Raw genomic sequence first — 17,446 nt, 5'->3', positions numbered from 1 at the left:
CGGAGCAGCCACGATTAACAGCAGGGCAGCAATAACGAAACTAACCTAGCAGCTTGAAAATTGCAAAGATATAACAACAAATAAACAAAGCACGGTGGGCAACGGCCTTGCCGCAATGGATACACCGGTTCCCGTGAGATCACCGAAGTTAAGCGCTGTCGGGCATGGTCGGCCCTCGGATAGGTGACCATCCATGCCGCCATGCGCTGTTGCCATTTTTCGGGGTGCACTCAGCCTCGTGATGCCAATTGAGGAGCTACTCGACTGAATAGTAGCGGCTTCGGTCAAGAATACCATCATAATGACCGGGAGAGCGGTGTGCTGACCACACGCCCCTCCTATCCGCATCCTCCACTGAGGATGACACGGTGGTCAGATGGTCCCAGTAGGCCACTTGTGGCCTGAAGACTGAGTGCTCTTTTTAACAAAAATATAACTAAATTGCGGATAACAATTGACTTCCCCTTGTATAACAAGAAATCTGTTTTAAGCAGTGATTGCATCTGCTGCTTTTTGTGTGTGTGTGTGTGTGTGTGTGTGTGTGTGTGTGTGTGTGTGTGTGGTCAAATTGCCTCTGCCCTGATCATCAAATGAGCATGCCACTGGCTGCTTGTCATGTGGATACTGTGTTGGCTGCTGAGAGCACTGGCTACCCAAGTTGTGTCACAGTAATTTGTTGTGAACAGCAAGCTGTCGGCTGCTGTTAAATTTTATAGAGTGCGACTTCTGCGAACTCTTCTGTTGCCACATTGATTCCCTCCCTCTTTTCACATTTAGCTCTCAAGTTCGGTGAGCCTGAAATGCTTTCAGATCTGCATTTGCTTTTTACACTCAACGTATTACTACTGTCATCGTGGCACTGATTTGTAATTATATTTATTGTGATTTAGATCTTCTTTATAAATGTTATATGTTGCTAAAAAGTCATTTGAGAGTGTCTTAATTTCATAATATTCTCCCTGTTTATTTCCTCTTTGCAGATAACAGGAAGTATTTAAAATTTGTTTTCAGACAAGTTTTGCAGCACTGGATGAATTCTTGCATACACATAAATGACACCCCGCATTAAAGTTCTACAAATTAATTTAACTCGTGCATCACTACACGTAAGATGTAAAATCCACTATTTGTCTGTATTTTTCACTGGAGTTTTTAGTTTGTCTCAATGCTTAGAGTTACTTATCCTTGTTCATTGCAGTAAAGCAACCACACTGTCCAAATGCAATGATGTTATTTGCTTATTTGTAGAGGTCAGTCTTTATCACTGAAAGAAGCCAAAGTAAGAGAATCATTTGTCATTCACACGTTCTGGCACTGCTTTAACAAGGCAGAAAATGAAAATAGTGGCACAGTCAAGAAATAAATATGATTGCAATTGGGGTTGACTGTTTCTAGACAGTTTGAATCCATCACAATTGCAGCCTTCTTATTTAGTTTCATCTAATGTGACCCAATACCCAAATTTGTCCACATTTGCCAGAATCTGTCTTTCAGTGCCATGCAGTAGTGCGTATAGGTAAAGACTTCTCCGATGCTGGTCTCGTTTATAAAACCACAGTATCTTACGTTAATTACATAAAGTATACTTCGTGAAATTTCCAAATTTATAGAAAATCCAATCTCATCTCAGAAGGTAAAATTAGGCCAAATACTGGATATCCATTTAATCTATCTTGATGACCCAGACTGGCACCAAAACTTCTGGCCAATAACATAGATAACCATTATTTTTACAATTTTTAGATTATATAGCTTACAGTTAATCCAGATTACATCACTGACTAATGTGTATACCTATTACTTTGTCATATTGCTGAAGGTGTAATTACTGTATAGCTTAACATTTTGTAATATCTGTCCTACAAATCCATCCCTGTTCCAGTATTCATTGTGTGAAGTTCTGTGTAAGACACTCTTAAGTTTCCTATTATTCAGTAGACTATGTAAATAATAGCTGTTGCCTACCACTCAAAGAACGAAGTTACTGCCACTTCTGCATTTTCGTTGGACCACTTACACGAGTAATCCACATAGCTTATCAATTGTCGTGGACGGGTGCCAGGAGGTGCCATACCAAAACTCGTCCGAGCTTTTCAAAAAATTTGTTTTTTCCACTACAGAGCTTCGTCGACCTCGGTCCGCGCCACAGGCCCCGCATTGCCGAGGCCACTGCCCCATCGACCTGTGCAATGCAACGCTGTGTCATGCTGGCCTCGTTCGCCAGCTGTAGAGTTCCAATTACGTCAGGATGGCTGCGCCAGCAGCAGACACGTCAGCCACCGTCCCCATCGACTCCGCCGGGAGCCGTAGGCCAGCCGTACTGCTGCTTCTTCCTCGGCTGGCACAGCTGGGAATGCGGCGGCAATGACCGCTCCCGAACCTGCGGCCCTCGCCTTGTAAGTCTCCGGCATGTCTCTGGAGCCGAGATGACTGTCCGTGGTAGCGAGCCGAAGAGTAGCCCGCCCTGGCCGGCTGTGGACCTCGCATCGACCTCAGTGTCGAACCGACGACGCGCCGTGGACTGGGACGCTGTCGCCAGATCTGTTGCCACGTGTAGCCCGACAGTGTGACATGCGCCACCGTCCAGGAGAGCTGCCACACTTTGATGAATCTCATTAGAAAACCACACCTATTTGTACTCTGCTTTGCAGCTCTGTTTCGCTAACTGAGCACTCCGGGTCACATATGCCCACACCCCGGTTGCACCAGTGGGCACCTTCTGCTTACAGCTTGCGACATGCGAACCGCTGCATTTACTCTTTTCAGTGGTTTAATGGCCCCAGTGGCCTCCATTCCATTTCGCAACTGCTGGTCAGTGTAACTTACTGCAATCCGACCCGCAGCTGGCTGTAACTTGTACACTCCAAAATACTGCACCAAATCTAACTTCCCTATCTTGAAACTGTGGTGCCGCTACACAATCATCATTAGTAAATGTAGGTAATACGTAACAAGCAACCCAATCACCCTGCGTTTAGTAACAATTAACGTAAATGAACTGAAAGGGAAATAATGTTGTACTGAATCATTACCTGTTTAAATCACCTAATAATCTAGAGAAGAATGGTGGTAATTATTGTAACGGCGACCAGAACAGTCACGGGGTTGAAGTGACGGAAAACGCGGCAGGACCCGCGGAGCGGGCGATAGTGCAGAGACCTCTAGGGGTCTTCGGCATCCGTGACGTCTGGCGGGGATTCAAATTCCGCTGCATGCAGTACCGGAGTAATGAAATCTACTAAACTTATGAGGCACAAAATAGGTCGGGATCGTAATGGGGTCCAAAACAATTATTTTATAAATGAAAATGACTGTAATGGGATCTTTACAGTAATTATATTCCTGCAACTGGTAGTGGATCCCAAAATACGACCACCTTTAACCAGAGAATGGTAACATTGAATGTACAGAAGATCTTTAAAATGCAATTCAGAAGACTCATGAAATGGGACATTTACACTGCAATAATTGCAGCAATACAAGAAGTAAGGCTTGAGCAGGAATGCGCAAATGCGCAACATGTGGGTAACTATACACTTTTTAACACTGGTAAAGGGCAAAACCTCATTTACAAGTTATGTAACAAAAAATTGCAGAAAAGAATATATCTTGACTCCAGCATTGTAACACAGCACACTAACAGCTGTTTGACTGCCTACCATGGAGTAGTTGCATCAAAAAGTACATACAAAATCAGTTTCTGTAAAGTGCAATTATTCACGAACTGTGTATCTATGGGCAACCCTTCGTGATGATTAGTTTGACGAATCCAGATAAGACTTTTATGCAGTAAGCTTTAAATAGTTTAAGCCATGGACCTAAAGAATTAGATGTTTAACTATATTGATACTACAATGCTTTTAATTGAATTTGCTCTATTCAGGGGTGGGGTGGGGAGTGAGACACAAAATGCAATCTGTAACAAATTTAACTAGCTAAGAGCAGAAATTCTGAAAAATACTTTATTTCATTTTCTGTGATACAACAGAAATTAATTACATATCCATCTTAATATTTAAGAGGTATGGAAGTACAACAACATTTATGTAATGTTTAGTAAGTACTGAATAGTTCTCTAGTGAATGCAGTTGCTACGTCTATGGGTAGAAGACCTTTGTGATCCCTTATATCCTTGTTTGCTCCAGCCAGAAGCAGTGCCCTCACTGCTTCTACATTGTCTGTGGCAGCAGCCCAGTGGAGCGGTGTCTTCCCCCAACGATCCTTAACGTCTACCTTTGCCGATGCCGTCAACAGTGTCCACATGATCTTCACATCACCCCGATACGCAGCTGCGTGCAGAGGTGTCTGCAGACTCTTGTCCTTCACATTGGCAGGTGCTCCCCCGTCCAGAAGACACTTCACAGTTTCCGCACCGGTGTACGCTGCCACTTGCGCGTAGGTGTTCGCTCTGCCACGTCTAGCCAATTCTGCACCTGCGTTCATCACTGCCAGATGCAAGACGGTGTACCCATTATTGTCCCTCACGTCGACTGGTGCCCCCATTCCCAGCAGCCTCTGCAACTCGTCCACTCGGGCAGCTTTAGCTGCCACTATCATCTTCTCAGCCAAGTCCTGTGTCTGCTCCACAGATGATGCCCTGCAAAGTAAACCGTAATCGGCACAATTCTTTTTATCAACAATAACGCGGTGTGCAATAATCAAAACTGACATGTGGCTGTGTCATACCAGAAACACTAAGAAAATGTACAGGAAACTGAGGTGGCACAGTAAGGCCACAAATGTACGGGCATTCTTGGGTCAGCTTTCAGGCAAATAGGTAAAAATAATTAATATTCTACTCACAATCCTTGTACAAAAAGAACAGTACACTCACATAGGAACTCTATGTGAAATTCTAGTCACATGGCAGAATTAACTATCCTGTTACCACCTCTGTCGAACACAACATGGCAGAAAACAAAAATTACAGGCAGTACTCACAAAAATAATACCGGGGCCAATGACCATCACAGATTTAGTCAAAATTGTGTGTGAACATTCCCAAAGGACACTGGTAAAGTTTTACTTCCTCCAGTGCAATAACTGCCACGATATAGTTATTTGTTTGATCCCATAGTGCACCGGTCAACAGTACACTGACGAGTTTTCGGCAACTTTGTGCACAGTATCTCTGGCAATATTTTACGGAAAGGAAACTATCTTTTACAGCTTCTAGCACTCTCTTAAACTAAACAAAGAGATTTAATGGCAATTTTAATAAGAATTAGTTACAGCAAAGTCAAAAAAGCAGAAGTTTGTAAACTGTTCGTGCTACCAACAGTGTCTCCTCAACAACTGTTCAGCAAACAAGGCTGTGCATGGGCCTCCACGGCAGGCACCGATTCACACATCCGTGCCGACTGTTGTTCAATGGCGACAGAGGCTAGAATTTGCACGCCAATACCACAATGGAATGTCCTTCAGATTGTTGGTTGACTGGGGAGGTCATAGGCCCCATGATGTAGGATGACAAATCATGAGAGGAACAACACAGACAGAAGAGAACAGTCCCAGTCCAGAGGAAGGGTAATATGCAAACAGGGAGGTAAAAGGAACTTTGGGCAGCAGGAAGTGGAAAGAACAGGAAAGGTTTGGGTGGAAACTGGGAGAGCAGGGGTACCGCAGAAACACTACCTGAAGTGGGGTAATAGCACCCCCACTATACCATTATCATGATAAATGGAAAAAAGACACGAGAAAGAGGACACAAAACTGCACAACAGACCAGACAAAATGTGAGGAAAATGGCGGGGAGAACCTGGTGAGTGTGAAGGTAAGGTCAAGGCCTCCATAACTCAAATTCCAGAGAAAAATTCGAGGACTTAAATGTGAGACGACAAACAACTTTTGCAAAGAAAACAAAGGACAGATGTTATAGCATGAGGGTCGTCTGCAAACGCCTGAGACGAGGAAGGTAGGGGAGCATATTTAGTGCAAAGGGCCAAAATGTGGGAGCAGCCCAGCAAAATATGGATGGGGAGCCCCACAACTACAAAGTGGGGCAGACTCACTGCGTAGTAAAAAAACAAGCGGCTAATCTACTATGGATAATATGAAGACAGCAGAGGATAGCAGATTCCACTGGAGAGAGGCTGAGGGGACGACGACACACTGTGCAAATCTCCTCGATTGCAAGAAGTTTATTGGGTAGGGAGGTAGTCTCCCAAGAGTTGGCCCACGATTTAACAAAAAGGGATATGATGTAAGCAGAAAATCCATCCCCAGAGGGATCAGAGAGAACGGGATTGGTGGGTGGGCAGGGGTAAATGCTGCCCCCCTCCCTCCCCAGCTTGATGAATAGCATGTTCATTACCAGGGGTACCTACTTAGCTGGAATCCAAAGGAAATCAACCTAACAAGCAGCATCAGTAAAATCAGTGAGAACGTCATGGATGGCAGCGACCAAGGGGTGGTGCAAAAAATTCAGCAACAGCCTGAATGCCACTCACCGAGCCCAAACATAACAAAACTCTGGTGAATGAACTCCGTTTAATGAAGCAGAGCATCAGATGGCCATCAGTTCCACAGTAAATGCCCCACAAGGGGCAGGCAAGAGATGGTGTTCCATGTCAACTGAAGACATGAGATCACATGTTCAGTGAAAACACCATTGGAATGATGAAGGCTTTTGGACCCCAGAAGAGATCCATTTGAATTCGGGGAACTAACCAAAGGACAGTGGTCAGGAGAGAAGGTGGAGAAAGAAGTAACAGCAGGGAGAAGCAAGGTGGAGCCCAACCAGTAAACCTATCCAAAGGCGGGCTGGTGACAGCCTGAAACTGTGAAAATGATAGAACAAGGTAGGTGAGCTGGAGACCAGCAAGTGATGGCATAAGGAACCAGAGATGGGAACACTGAATCGAAAGGGCAGGTATCCCAGTGTCAACCAGAAAGCTATTGACAGGGCAGACGCGAAAGGCACTGCTGGCTGAACGAGTGCCATGATGGTGAACTGGGTCCAAGAGGAGAAACGTTGAAGGAGCAGCTGATCCATAAACTTGACGACCATAGCACAGACGAGACAGAACTAATGACCAGTAAAGGCAGAGAAGCGTCTAACTATCTGAGCCCCAAGAGGTGTGGACAAGGAAGCTATGGACATTGAAAACACCCAACCCCTTCAGATGACTGACAGAGGGGAACCAAATAACATTGTTGTCAGAAAGAAGAAAGGGAACTGGTGGGCTACGTTCAGGTGCTGGGCACCGAGGTAGAGCTCCAGATCACGATGGACTGTAGTACACAACAGAAATAGACCACCCTCGACTTAAGGGGATATAATTGAAAACTGTGAGAGTGTGTCCAGGAGGAAGTCTGCCAGATGGCACCCTGGAGCTGTCACTTCGCAGGCACCGACGAGTGAGACTAGCCCAAACACAGAACAGGGGTGACCAACAGTCTGGTAGAACCAGAAGTCCATCATTAATACCAACAAGAAAAAGGACACACTACAGAGCCCTGTGGAACACCTTATTCCTGAGTCTGCAGAAAGTTGAGACTAGTGCTAACATGGACTCGGAAAGACCAGTGGGACAGGGACTGGCAAATAGAAATGAGGATGTGCCGGCACCAAGCTGTGTTGTAGGCTTTACGAAGATTGAAGAAAACTGTGAAAAGATGGCAACAGCGATTAAAAAAGGCATGAATGGTTTCCAATCAAAGCAGCTGATCCATCAGGGACCAGCCCTGAAAGCTGCACTGGTAAGGAGATAAAAGGTCCCCGAGACTCAAGGACCCAACTGGGCCAACAAACCACCATCCATTCCAGTAAACTGCATGGTGAATTGGTCACACTGATTGGCCAGTAACTATCAAATGTCACCATATCCTTGCCAGTCTTACGGCAGTGACCCTCTCCACTGGAGGCGGGGGAGGGGGTAAATGCCTTTGAGGCAAATGCAGTTTAACACCTTAACGGGGGGGGGGGGGGGGGGGGGGGGGGGGCGGGGGGGGGGGGGGGGTGTGACGACTGTAGTATCCATTACAGTTCCATTGAATAAGCACAGTGATCCATATGTAAGAGGTTAGACTCGGGTTACAAGGCTGTCGGTACTGTGTCCCATGACTTTCTCCCCCCCCCTCCCCTCTCTCTCTCTCTCTCTCTCTCTCTCTCTCTCTCTCTTTCATAGGATGAGGAGGGCAGGTCACACAGAGAGAGAGAGAGAGAGAGAGAGAGAGAGAGAGAGAGAGAACAGGCGACCTCAGGGCGTACAGATTAAGTGTCCTGTGGCCAAGTAGTGGTAGGAGGCTTCCAGCCTGAGAGAAGCTCGGAGGAGGGGTCCTGGGAGTGAGCCCCATAACCGCAGGCACTGAAGAAGGGGGGATACTTTTCCAGCCTAAGAGGGGGAGTGGCACCCAGAGTGGAAGACATGGGAACCACTGGGGAAGGGAGGGGAGAGCCGTGGAGGATTGAGATAAGGAAGAGGGAGAAGGGTGAAGGATGTAACAGAGGCAACGGTAGAAGTCATCACACAGTGTGAAGACTCATTTCTGGTAAGCCTCAGTGTAAGATAAATGATCGAAAGACTTATACAACACACATTACACATAAGCTCGGCCCTCTTTGTGAGGTATCTCCCTCAAATGCCAGGATAAAGGCGTCAGTGTTGGGACAATTGTACTTACGATCTATCTAAACATAAAATTAACACCCTCCCATTCCAGATTGGCCCAGAGGTCGTCATCAGCTCTAAGGATGAGATCTGTATGAAAAATAACTTCCTGGACCACATTCAAAGACTGGCGAGGAATAATAGGCACCGGGATGTCACCAATATGATCGCAAGAACTAAGTGCCAAATGATTGGGTGGCAGAAGTAGTTTTGATCAACAGTGAATCCGACCACATGTTACTAAGAGATTCCAGTTTGCCAACCTTGTCTTTGATATTTTCAACAACAAAAAATAACAACTCTGTGGCAGTGAAAGGGTCCCCATCTGTCCTAGTGCAGACAAGGGACTGTAGTTTATCATGCATTTAGCAGTAGAATATGGCGCGGAAAAAATATTGTGCCGCATGCAACTTCCATCCGATTTCGACGAAAGAATTCGTGACTGAACACTCTATTTGGCAGAAACAAAGAAAATTGAATAACTTCATGCAGGAGTGAGACATAGTCCATTCACCAGTTCCATTTAACTCTGAATTTATGGCAATTAATAGATGAACTTACACTGCAATGAAGGATTTAACATGGATGCCGTTTTGACTGGCACTTCTCTTCTCGTAATGAAAATAATTCCTTTGACGTTTTCACATACACATCGCACAATAAATCTACTGCTATGCAGTATTGCACTTTTAGTATTGCTCTTTAACTTTACACTAAAATAATAATATTTTTAACAATAATAATACGGCAGCAAGACATGCGTGTCTAACAAGTTACAAGAGAAAATGAGTAACTGTTCGAGAATATCTCGTACATCAAAAGAATGTGAAAAAGAATTCTTCTGTCCGTTTTTCGCGGAATAAACACGTTACGTCACAGGTCGTTCACCTTTTACATTCTCGCAGCATTAATTGCTAACTGTAGTTGTTGCCAAGCAACTGCTCGATTAGTGAAGGATTTAAAATGATAAGGCAATCACATAATGTTACACCCTCCAATCAGGGACTCTCCCCATGGGCAACACACAGCCACAGCAAGGGCCATCTGGCATGGCTGCTATTGCCAGGAATTCTGATGCTCAAGCAACCACCCTAAGCATACGTGGGAAGGCAACACAGCTCAGGTACCAGGGGCAGGGGGGGGGCAGATCCCCACCACATAAACTGGATACACGTGCTGGCGACTCAGCAGAGCAGAGGGGGGCTACACCGGGGAGGTTCCACACTGTAGATGTTACGGAGGGAGTTTTCAAAATGGCTCACAGGACAGAGATAACATTTAGAAATTGAGGTTAAACCCCAAAGGGGGCCAAAAAGGGAGGATGAAGAGGAAAAAGCTAGGGGAACAAAACTGCAAGGAATACAGGAAACCAGGTGGACAGCCACATCAACATAAGTAAGAACACCTATAGAGGGGAAGGAGAGGGCAGAGGGGAAGAAGTGGGAATGGAGGGAGGGGGGACGGGGACACGCAGTCCAGAAAGGAAGAATGGGATGCAACAGTTCAGGGCCCATGTGTGCCATACACCAATTCACAGAAGAACTGTCACTCCCCTGGCAGGACCGTAAGTTCGAGTGCAGAGAACTTTCGGCTGTGGTTATAATGAAGTGACACAGCACGACTAGAACAGTGCTAGTGAAACAAACCAGTACCGATCAGTGTGCACAATTATAATTGTGCTGCAAGCAGAGCGAATCAAACGTGTCTTTTTGTGAGTACGGCAATCAAAGTTCACTAGTGGTTCTGGCTGCAGTCTGGCAACATTTTGCTTTTGCTCTGGGTAGCAGAGTCAGTACCACTGCTTTCGCTTCTGTTCTTTTGTCACATTTCGAGAAAACAGAGCAGCTGTTTTTACTCGGTATCCTTTATGGAACCAGTGAATCAAGTATCACAGCAAGTGATTAATCTTGGACAAGTTATCTGATGAGGTGGCAGCAAACAAAGTACAGAATGCATTTCATTAACATCTTACTACTTTTATTGTCTTAAAAGAATAGGCAATGATAAAGTTTAGGTAGTGTAACTGACAAGGACATGAAAATCTTGTTTTATTATATGAAAAAGTTTTGAAAACCACCTCATTTGAATAGCTTGATTTGTAGCTCAGTTAAAGTTTTGTCATGCTTGATAAGTGCCTCATACTGATTAGTCAACTTCTACTGCATGTTACTCATCACTCGGGTGTCCTAGGTCAATGACAGTATCGTGGAGAACATATACATTTCACAACATTGTCAGCAAATTCTAATGAACTTTGTATTGACTTCCAAAATATGCTCCACTTAGCACTCATTATCCCAAAATCATATTCAGTTGATTTTCATTGTCTGGAAAAACATTTGTTGAAATATTCTTTTCCTGAGTCTAAAACCTATTGACTGCAAGATTTGATAAAATGCCTCAACAATGGATAAGCCTCATCTCCAATATACACAACGAACACAAATGGTAGGGGAGAGTCTGGCAATGCATTAAGCTCCACTTCTTGCGTCAAGTGAAATACACTAGAAGAATGAAATCTACCACCTTCTCTTTCTTTCCCACAGCACCCAACAATGATTTCTTGTGAGGATCTGCAACTGCTTGTAAGATGACTGAATGAAAATTTTTTGTGTTGTAAACATTGTACCATAATTTTGTGAGCATTTTAGACAATGTGTTTCCTGTCAACATCATTGACTGTATTTCAAAGTTCTATATGTTCTATAAATCATTTACAGTATTTAGAAAATCATCTTCAGAAGGCATTCATTTGTTGTTGCTGGAGGCAACACAACAGCACTTTGGTAGTTGACTCCATAGTTCTTACAATTGTTACAAATATTATACTGAATGTCACAGCAATGTCTCAAAACCTACTACTGGTTTCTAGGAACTGTGACCTTTAAAAATTACATTACTCCACAGAAAAAAAACTGTAGTTACTTCTATATAATGCTAGATAATGAAGTTATGTACGATAACTATATGGCAACATACTCGCCTCTGTGTGCTATCATTTGCCAAAATCCTTTTTTAAACATCTCAAACCTTTCACAAGATACAAGGGCGTTACGAATATTTCATTCTAACTTTATCGTTTAAGTGTACTATATGCATCCATTTTATCAAGAGTGGTTGGAGTTATAGATCCCAAGTTTAAAAAATATATTAACAAGTTAACTACATTTGGCAGGCAGCAACATCTGACCTAACATGCACCCATAGTGCTGTGCTGCAAATGGAAACTATTCTACTTTCATGCAGAAGTTAATTTTGAAATATCACAATTACTATGACGACTAACAAAATGATGAGTAGTTCACCATGAAGCTGACAAATAACACTACTAGATGCGTGAGAATCAATTTTTTTTACTGAGCAGTTTCTGTAAAATCCTTAGAGCTGCCCAAGGTGCACCTTCAATCTGCTCTGTTGCACTGCTTCACTATAATTGGAAAGTTAATAAGACTAATTGGGCAATAGCTCTACATCTCAAGAGGTGTTTACGCGGTTTCAGTACTGCACCCTCATTCCAGCTATGATTGAAAATAGCAGGGATGAGACATTGGCAATCCGGTGATAAGTGTTAGAGCACTTGACCACAGGTGTAGTCTGCTCCTAGAGTCATGTCAGGGCAATGGGCTAGAGCACTGAGGAATACCCACTCACTGAACATATATAAGGTTCCACGTGATAAATGGTAAAGGAAGTTGCTCTACCCAATGTTCGAGGACACAAAATGCAGGCTGATAATTCTCTGATGCAGATGCTCGAGCATAATAAAAAACAAAATGTCTGGCAAACTCATCTGGATCAGTTTAGACATCACTTTTTACAGAGAAACCATATACACCCAAAGGGTACCTATGCGCATAGTCATCAAATCTTCGCCCAAGCTTGCGAAGGTGGGGTATGTGGTCCAATCACAACATATCACTGCCAGCATTCTCATTTCTGGTGTTTTATGAGGTAAGTGACCTGGGCACACAGGTGTTTAAGGACAATGAGATGCTCCATTAATGGACGTCACTTGTGGCATCGGAGAGCAAGCCTTCAATCTCTTAACGCCCCAGTGACTTTGGTGGACGACCAGTGTACTTTCTTCCACTGAAGGGATCGCAAAAAAGGGTGGGTCACTGAGTCAGCTGTCAATGGAATGGTTGCAGTTGTGCTATGGGCAACCGCACTGATACTTGCATGAGGTGAGGTGAGGTGCAAAGAGCGAAGACACTAGTGAAAGCATCCTAATCAGCTCTGGACAGATGCCATCTGGGTGTAAGCCCAGGCAAGTGACACCAAAGGAGGGTCAAGAAGATCAGAAAATTACCACTCTCTTCATGGACTCTTCAATGGATGGGCTGCAAACAGAAAGTTCAATGACCCAATAAGACTCATATACCACAATGAAGTGTGTGGGAACACCAGTATTCAAGAGATGAAGTTTTAGACAGCTTTGCCACAGCCAGTCATCATAGTTCCAACCTACCACTTAAGGATTGGGAGGGAGATACACTGCATATCAATCTGTTTCACCTTCAATGCCCCCAACCCAAAAACCATTACTCTTAGCGGGTTATTATCCACTCGACCCCTGCATCCAATCTCGTTTCTGCAGTATCTGGCTCAGCTCCAAGAGGGTCTCCTGGTAACCAGCCTGCAGAAGATAGCAACAGGGGTCATTCCGGACATGCACACTTTGCTGCATCTGCCGCAACTTCGATAGCCAATAGGTACATAGGTACATTGTAACCTTCCACAGTGTGAGTATTTCTGTCCATACACAGTTGGCTAGAGGCAATTCAGTTTCTACCAGCCAGAGACTGAAGTACTTTCACTGCCTCGAATCAGAAGTCACCTTCACCACCCGGACAGATGTGCTCCATTGACCTGTGCTCCAAGCCTTTTCGTTCTGTGTTGCGGACAAGTCGTGCTGCTTGTGAGGTAGCACTTTGAACATCGTGCTCTCAATAATCTATTTTCATTTCATTGAAGAACAATACTTTGTGACGAACTTTCACATTACGAAGAAGAATTTTTGGAGAACATTTTTTTTTTTTTATTTTGTTGTACTGCATCAAAAACAGCAAACTGTTTGTGTTCGAAGTTCACGTGTTCAAAGAAACATAGTTTAATATGTCTAAGTGTGATCCTGTGAAAGCATTCCGACTGAGCAATACTTCATACATATTACTAATCACAAATTCAATGTCTTCACATGAACAGCCACAGCCTCTAAAGTCATCTTGAGAGGTTGGTGTTTCCTGCAGATCAAGTCCATACCACACACGCAAACACCACCTGACATTCTTTCAGTGTGATTCTTGAAACAGCCGAGGAGGGTAGGGGTCCACTTTGCTGGAAAACAAGTCTTCTGGAGAGAAGCTAAAAACAGGGAAATGCACAAAAAAACATTGTAAGCTCAGCCAAGTGGCAGAAAAACCACTAGAGTTCCACTGGAGGATACAGCTATCAGTGGGAAGGGACCGAGGAGGCAGATCCTGCCTCAGTACTGCCTGCTACCACTGGTTGCGAAGACACTCCGACAATACACACTTCTTCCCAATCGAGGGACATGGATGGGTGAGGTGGGGGGGGGGGGGGGGGGGGGGGGGTCTTGGATAGTAGAGGCCACCAGGAATGCTGTCTTGCATACAGAGGTGGAACTTTTTGAGGCTAGTGGCACGGGGTCCACCAAAATCTTCCTCTTTTGGGAGACTACTACTTGTCCTTTGACAATTTAGACTTGTCCTTTGACAATTTAGACTTCTGTGGGGTGCTTGTCTGCCCCAGTTTCTGGGACAGGAAAAATGCAAAGTCCTACGACCGGAACCTTTGGCTCCTTCAGCCACTGGCTACATTCACTTGCATATCAGCAAAGTCCTAGGATGGGACTGTCCTGAAGGACCCCATCCTGGAGAGAGGTGCTGGAGCAAAAAGATGCTTCTCTGGCGGGTGGTTGGGGAGGGGGAGCAGTGGAAGGAGGACCCCCAGCCACCAGGACTGGGCGTAGTCAGGCAAACCAAAGGCCAGACATAGAAGATATGGAGAGCAATGGCACAGTCACTAAACAGGATGATGTTATCATAGCGTTAGTGTATCTTATGTCTTTGGCTCTTAATATGTGAGGTGGTTAAGGTCTTTTATTCCCAGGTTTTCTTTTCTCATTTGAAAACAGTGCAATCAGGTGATCAGGGGAATGGTGCTCAGCACAGAAGGTACGAGGGGCACAAGGAGCATTGCTGTTCAACTGACAGCCACAATCGCTACGGCTGGTGTTGCAATGTGAAGATGTGTCCAAATCTCGTGCATTTGTAGGAATGCATGCGAGGAGGAATATACAGCTTGACATCACAGCCACACACAATCACCTTGACCATCTCAGGCAAACAGCCACCTTCAGAGGCCAAAATGAAGGATGCAATATCCACTCTGGAGTCTATTCATCCCCACTGGACACGATGGGCAAAATGCACACCCCACTGCTCCAAATTAGCACACAACTTATCATATGTCTGTAATAAGAGATCTCTGTAGAAAATGATACCCTGCACCATATTCAGACTTTTGGGGGGGGGGGGGGGGGGGGGAGGTGGAGAGGTTAGTGACAGGAATATCAGCCAGCTTGTCACAGGGGAGCAGCAAACCATGAGAGAACAGTGCCACTTTTCATGTCTGAAATCGCTGCACCGTCCCCAAAACTGTTTAAGTGTTTCATGAAGGACAGTGGCTTTGCAGTCAAAAAGGAATCCTCATCTATCCCACAACAAACCCAGTATGGGAGGCGGGAAGTATTTCTCACCTCAACACTGAGCCGTATGTTCCTCCTATGGTGTAACCAGGCAAGAGAACATTTTGGGGTCATGCCTCTCCACAATGTAACATGTCTTTGCTCCAGAAGAGACTGATGGGGCCATGCAGCCACCGGCAGTAGGTGGTTTAATTCGCTTCATGTGTGTATCTTCCACCATGGTACCACCCAATCTGAACAGACTTTCCCCTTGGGCAACACCTGGCCAAAGCAATAGTTACCTAGCCAGTAAACCATTGCCCAGCATCCCTGTGCCAGCCATGATGGGCACATACTCTTTGGCTTGCATGGAGGTGGTGGGGGTGGTTTCCAGATCAGGTACAAACATGAGACCCCTGTGGGGTCAGAGGCTACCAATGTGCAGGTACTTTATGAACACCCCCTCCCAAGTTCGGAGTGGCTACACTGCTGGGTTATGGGATAGTGCTGTTGCACAAAAGAATGATGCAAAGAGTAAGGCACAAAAAGTGGAATATGTACAGTGCTGACCAAAAGGTTAAGAAAATGAGTGTCCAAAACACAAAACCAGATCCATGCACAATTAGAGCTCCAAGAAGGCCAGAAGGCCATCCAGTGGTGGTGGTGGTGGTGGTGGATGGGGGAACATACTTGCAATACAGAAAGCAAAGTAGTGGTGCAAAGGCTGTGGCCCCATGGTGTGGTGGCCAAGCACATATTCATTAAGGGAATGTGTGACTCCAGAAAGGAGGGGGCTAAAGATGTCCATTTTTAGTGTGTGTGTGTGTGTGTGTGTGTGTGTGTGTGTGTGTGTGTGTGTGTGTGTGTGTGTGTAGTTTATTTATCTCATAACATACAGTTACAAATCAAAGATTTTTGTACTGGAGACACATCAAATTACTTAAAAAAGTTATAACAACATATTTTAGCGGGCATTTCTGAATTTTTAGACATGAACAATTAACAAGAACCTATATAACACTTACGGTCATTTTGAAGCTTGCAATACAATTTATACAATACATAATCTTTATTGTTTTTCTTTTCAAAATGCCAAACTGTCCTGCATGAATTCTTCAACTGAATAACATTTTTCCACTAGTGTATTAACAATCTTTTTAGTGGGCCAAACTCCATATTTAACAGATTTGTGTTATTTAATTTATTGTAAATTTTTAATCTCATGTACAATGGTGTTTAGTGTGAAGTTTTAAATTGTGAGGGGGAAGTTTGAAACACTTTGTGTGTGAGATGAGTCCTGTAATTGTGGTTGAAATGAAAATTATCAAGCGAGTTTTGATTTTTATACATGAAAATAAAATTTTTTATAGATGTACAGAAAAGGAATGGTTAGTATGTTTAATTTTTTTAAATAATGGGCAACATGATGTTCTTTTTTGGACTAAACACGTTTCTTATGATTCTCTTTTGAAGAGTAAGTAATCTCTGGCTGTTCATCGAGTTTCCCCAGAAAATTATCCTGTATCAATAGTCTGAAAGTAGTTGTGGTAAACCATCTTTTGGGTGTCCATAAGAGTGGAACCAGATAAGACAGTCATTGCATAAGCTAGGCTGTTTAGTTTGTTTGCTTGGTAAGTAGACCTAGAAATTTTACATAACTTGCTTCAGTCATTTCCTGATTGCTGTGCACTATTTTTATGCAAGATGCTGATGTTCTAGCACTGAACTGCACTAAGTGTGTTTTTGTGACATTGAGTTTTAATCCATTATGCTGAAACCATAATTCTAGGTTTCCCTTTATTTTTTCCACACTACCTTGAAATTATTCTAAATTGTCATTTTCAATTAAAACTGAGGTGTCATCTGCGAATAAAACGGAGTGAACATCAATGTTTAAAGGTAAATAATTTATGCACAGCAGAAAAGATAAGGCCCTAAAATTGAGCCCTGTGGGACCCCTGTACAGATCCTTTTCCAGTCCCAGAATGATTTTTCCATTTGAATTTAGAATAACTCTGTTTTGACAATTGAGATTTGAACCACTGCAATGCCCTGTCCACAATCACATATATCTCTAACTTGGGTAGAAGTAGTAAGCGATTGACCAAGTCAAAAGCTTTGGCCA

General features: G+C 44.0%; 1 protein-coding gene across 2 annotated transcripts in view; it reads right to left on the bottom strand.

Moving 5' to 3' along the window:
* Positions 1-3,948: 3,948 nt before the first annotated feature.
* Positions 3,949-17,446, bottom strand: part of LOC124554082 (poly [ADP-ribose] polymerase tankyrase-1-like) — a 65,948-nt gene continuing 52,450 nt past the window's right edge. For both annotated transcript variants that reach the window (XM_047128132.1, XM_047128133.1), the window contains one exon: positions 3,949-4,597. In XM_047128132.1, the coding sequence (XP_046984088.1) occupies positions 4,054-4,597 (544 nt within the window). In that variant the 3' untranslated portion in view covers positions 3,949-4,053. The remainder of the gene's footprint in view (positions 4,598-17,446) is intronic.

Source organism: Schistocerca americana, chromosome 11, assembly GCF_021461395.2.
Source record: "Schistocerca americana isolate TAMUIC-IGC-003095 chromosome 11, iqSchAmer2.1, whole genome shotgun sequence".
In the NCBI taxonomy this organism is placed as follows: Eukaryota; Metazoa; Arthropoda; class Insecta; order Orthoptera; family Acrididae; genus Schistocerca; species Schistocerca americana.
Note: the sequence above shows the minus strand (reverse complement) of the source record. Positions and strands in the feature narration are given on the sequence as shown.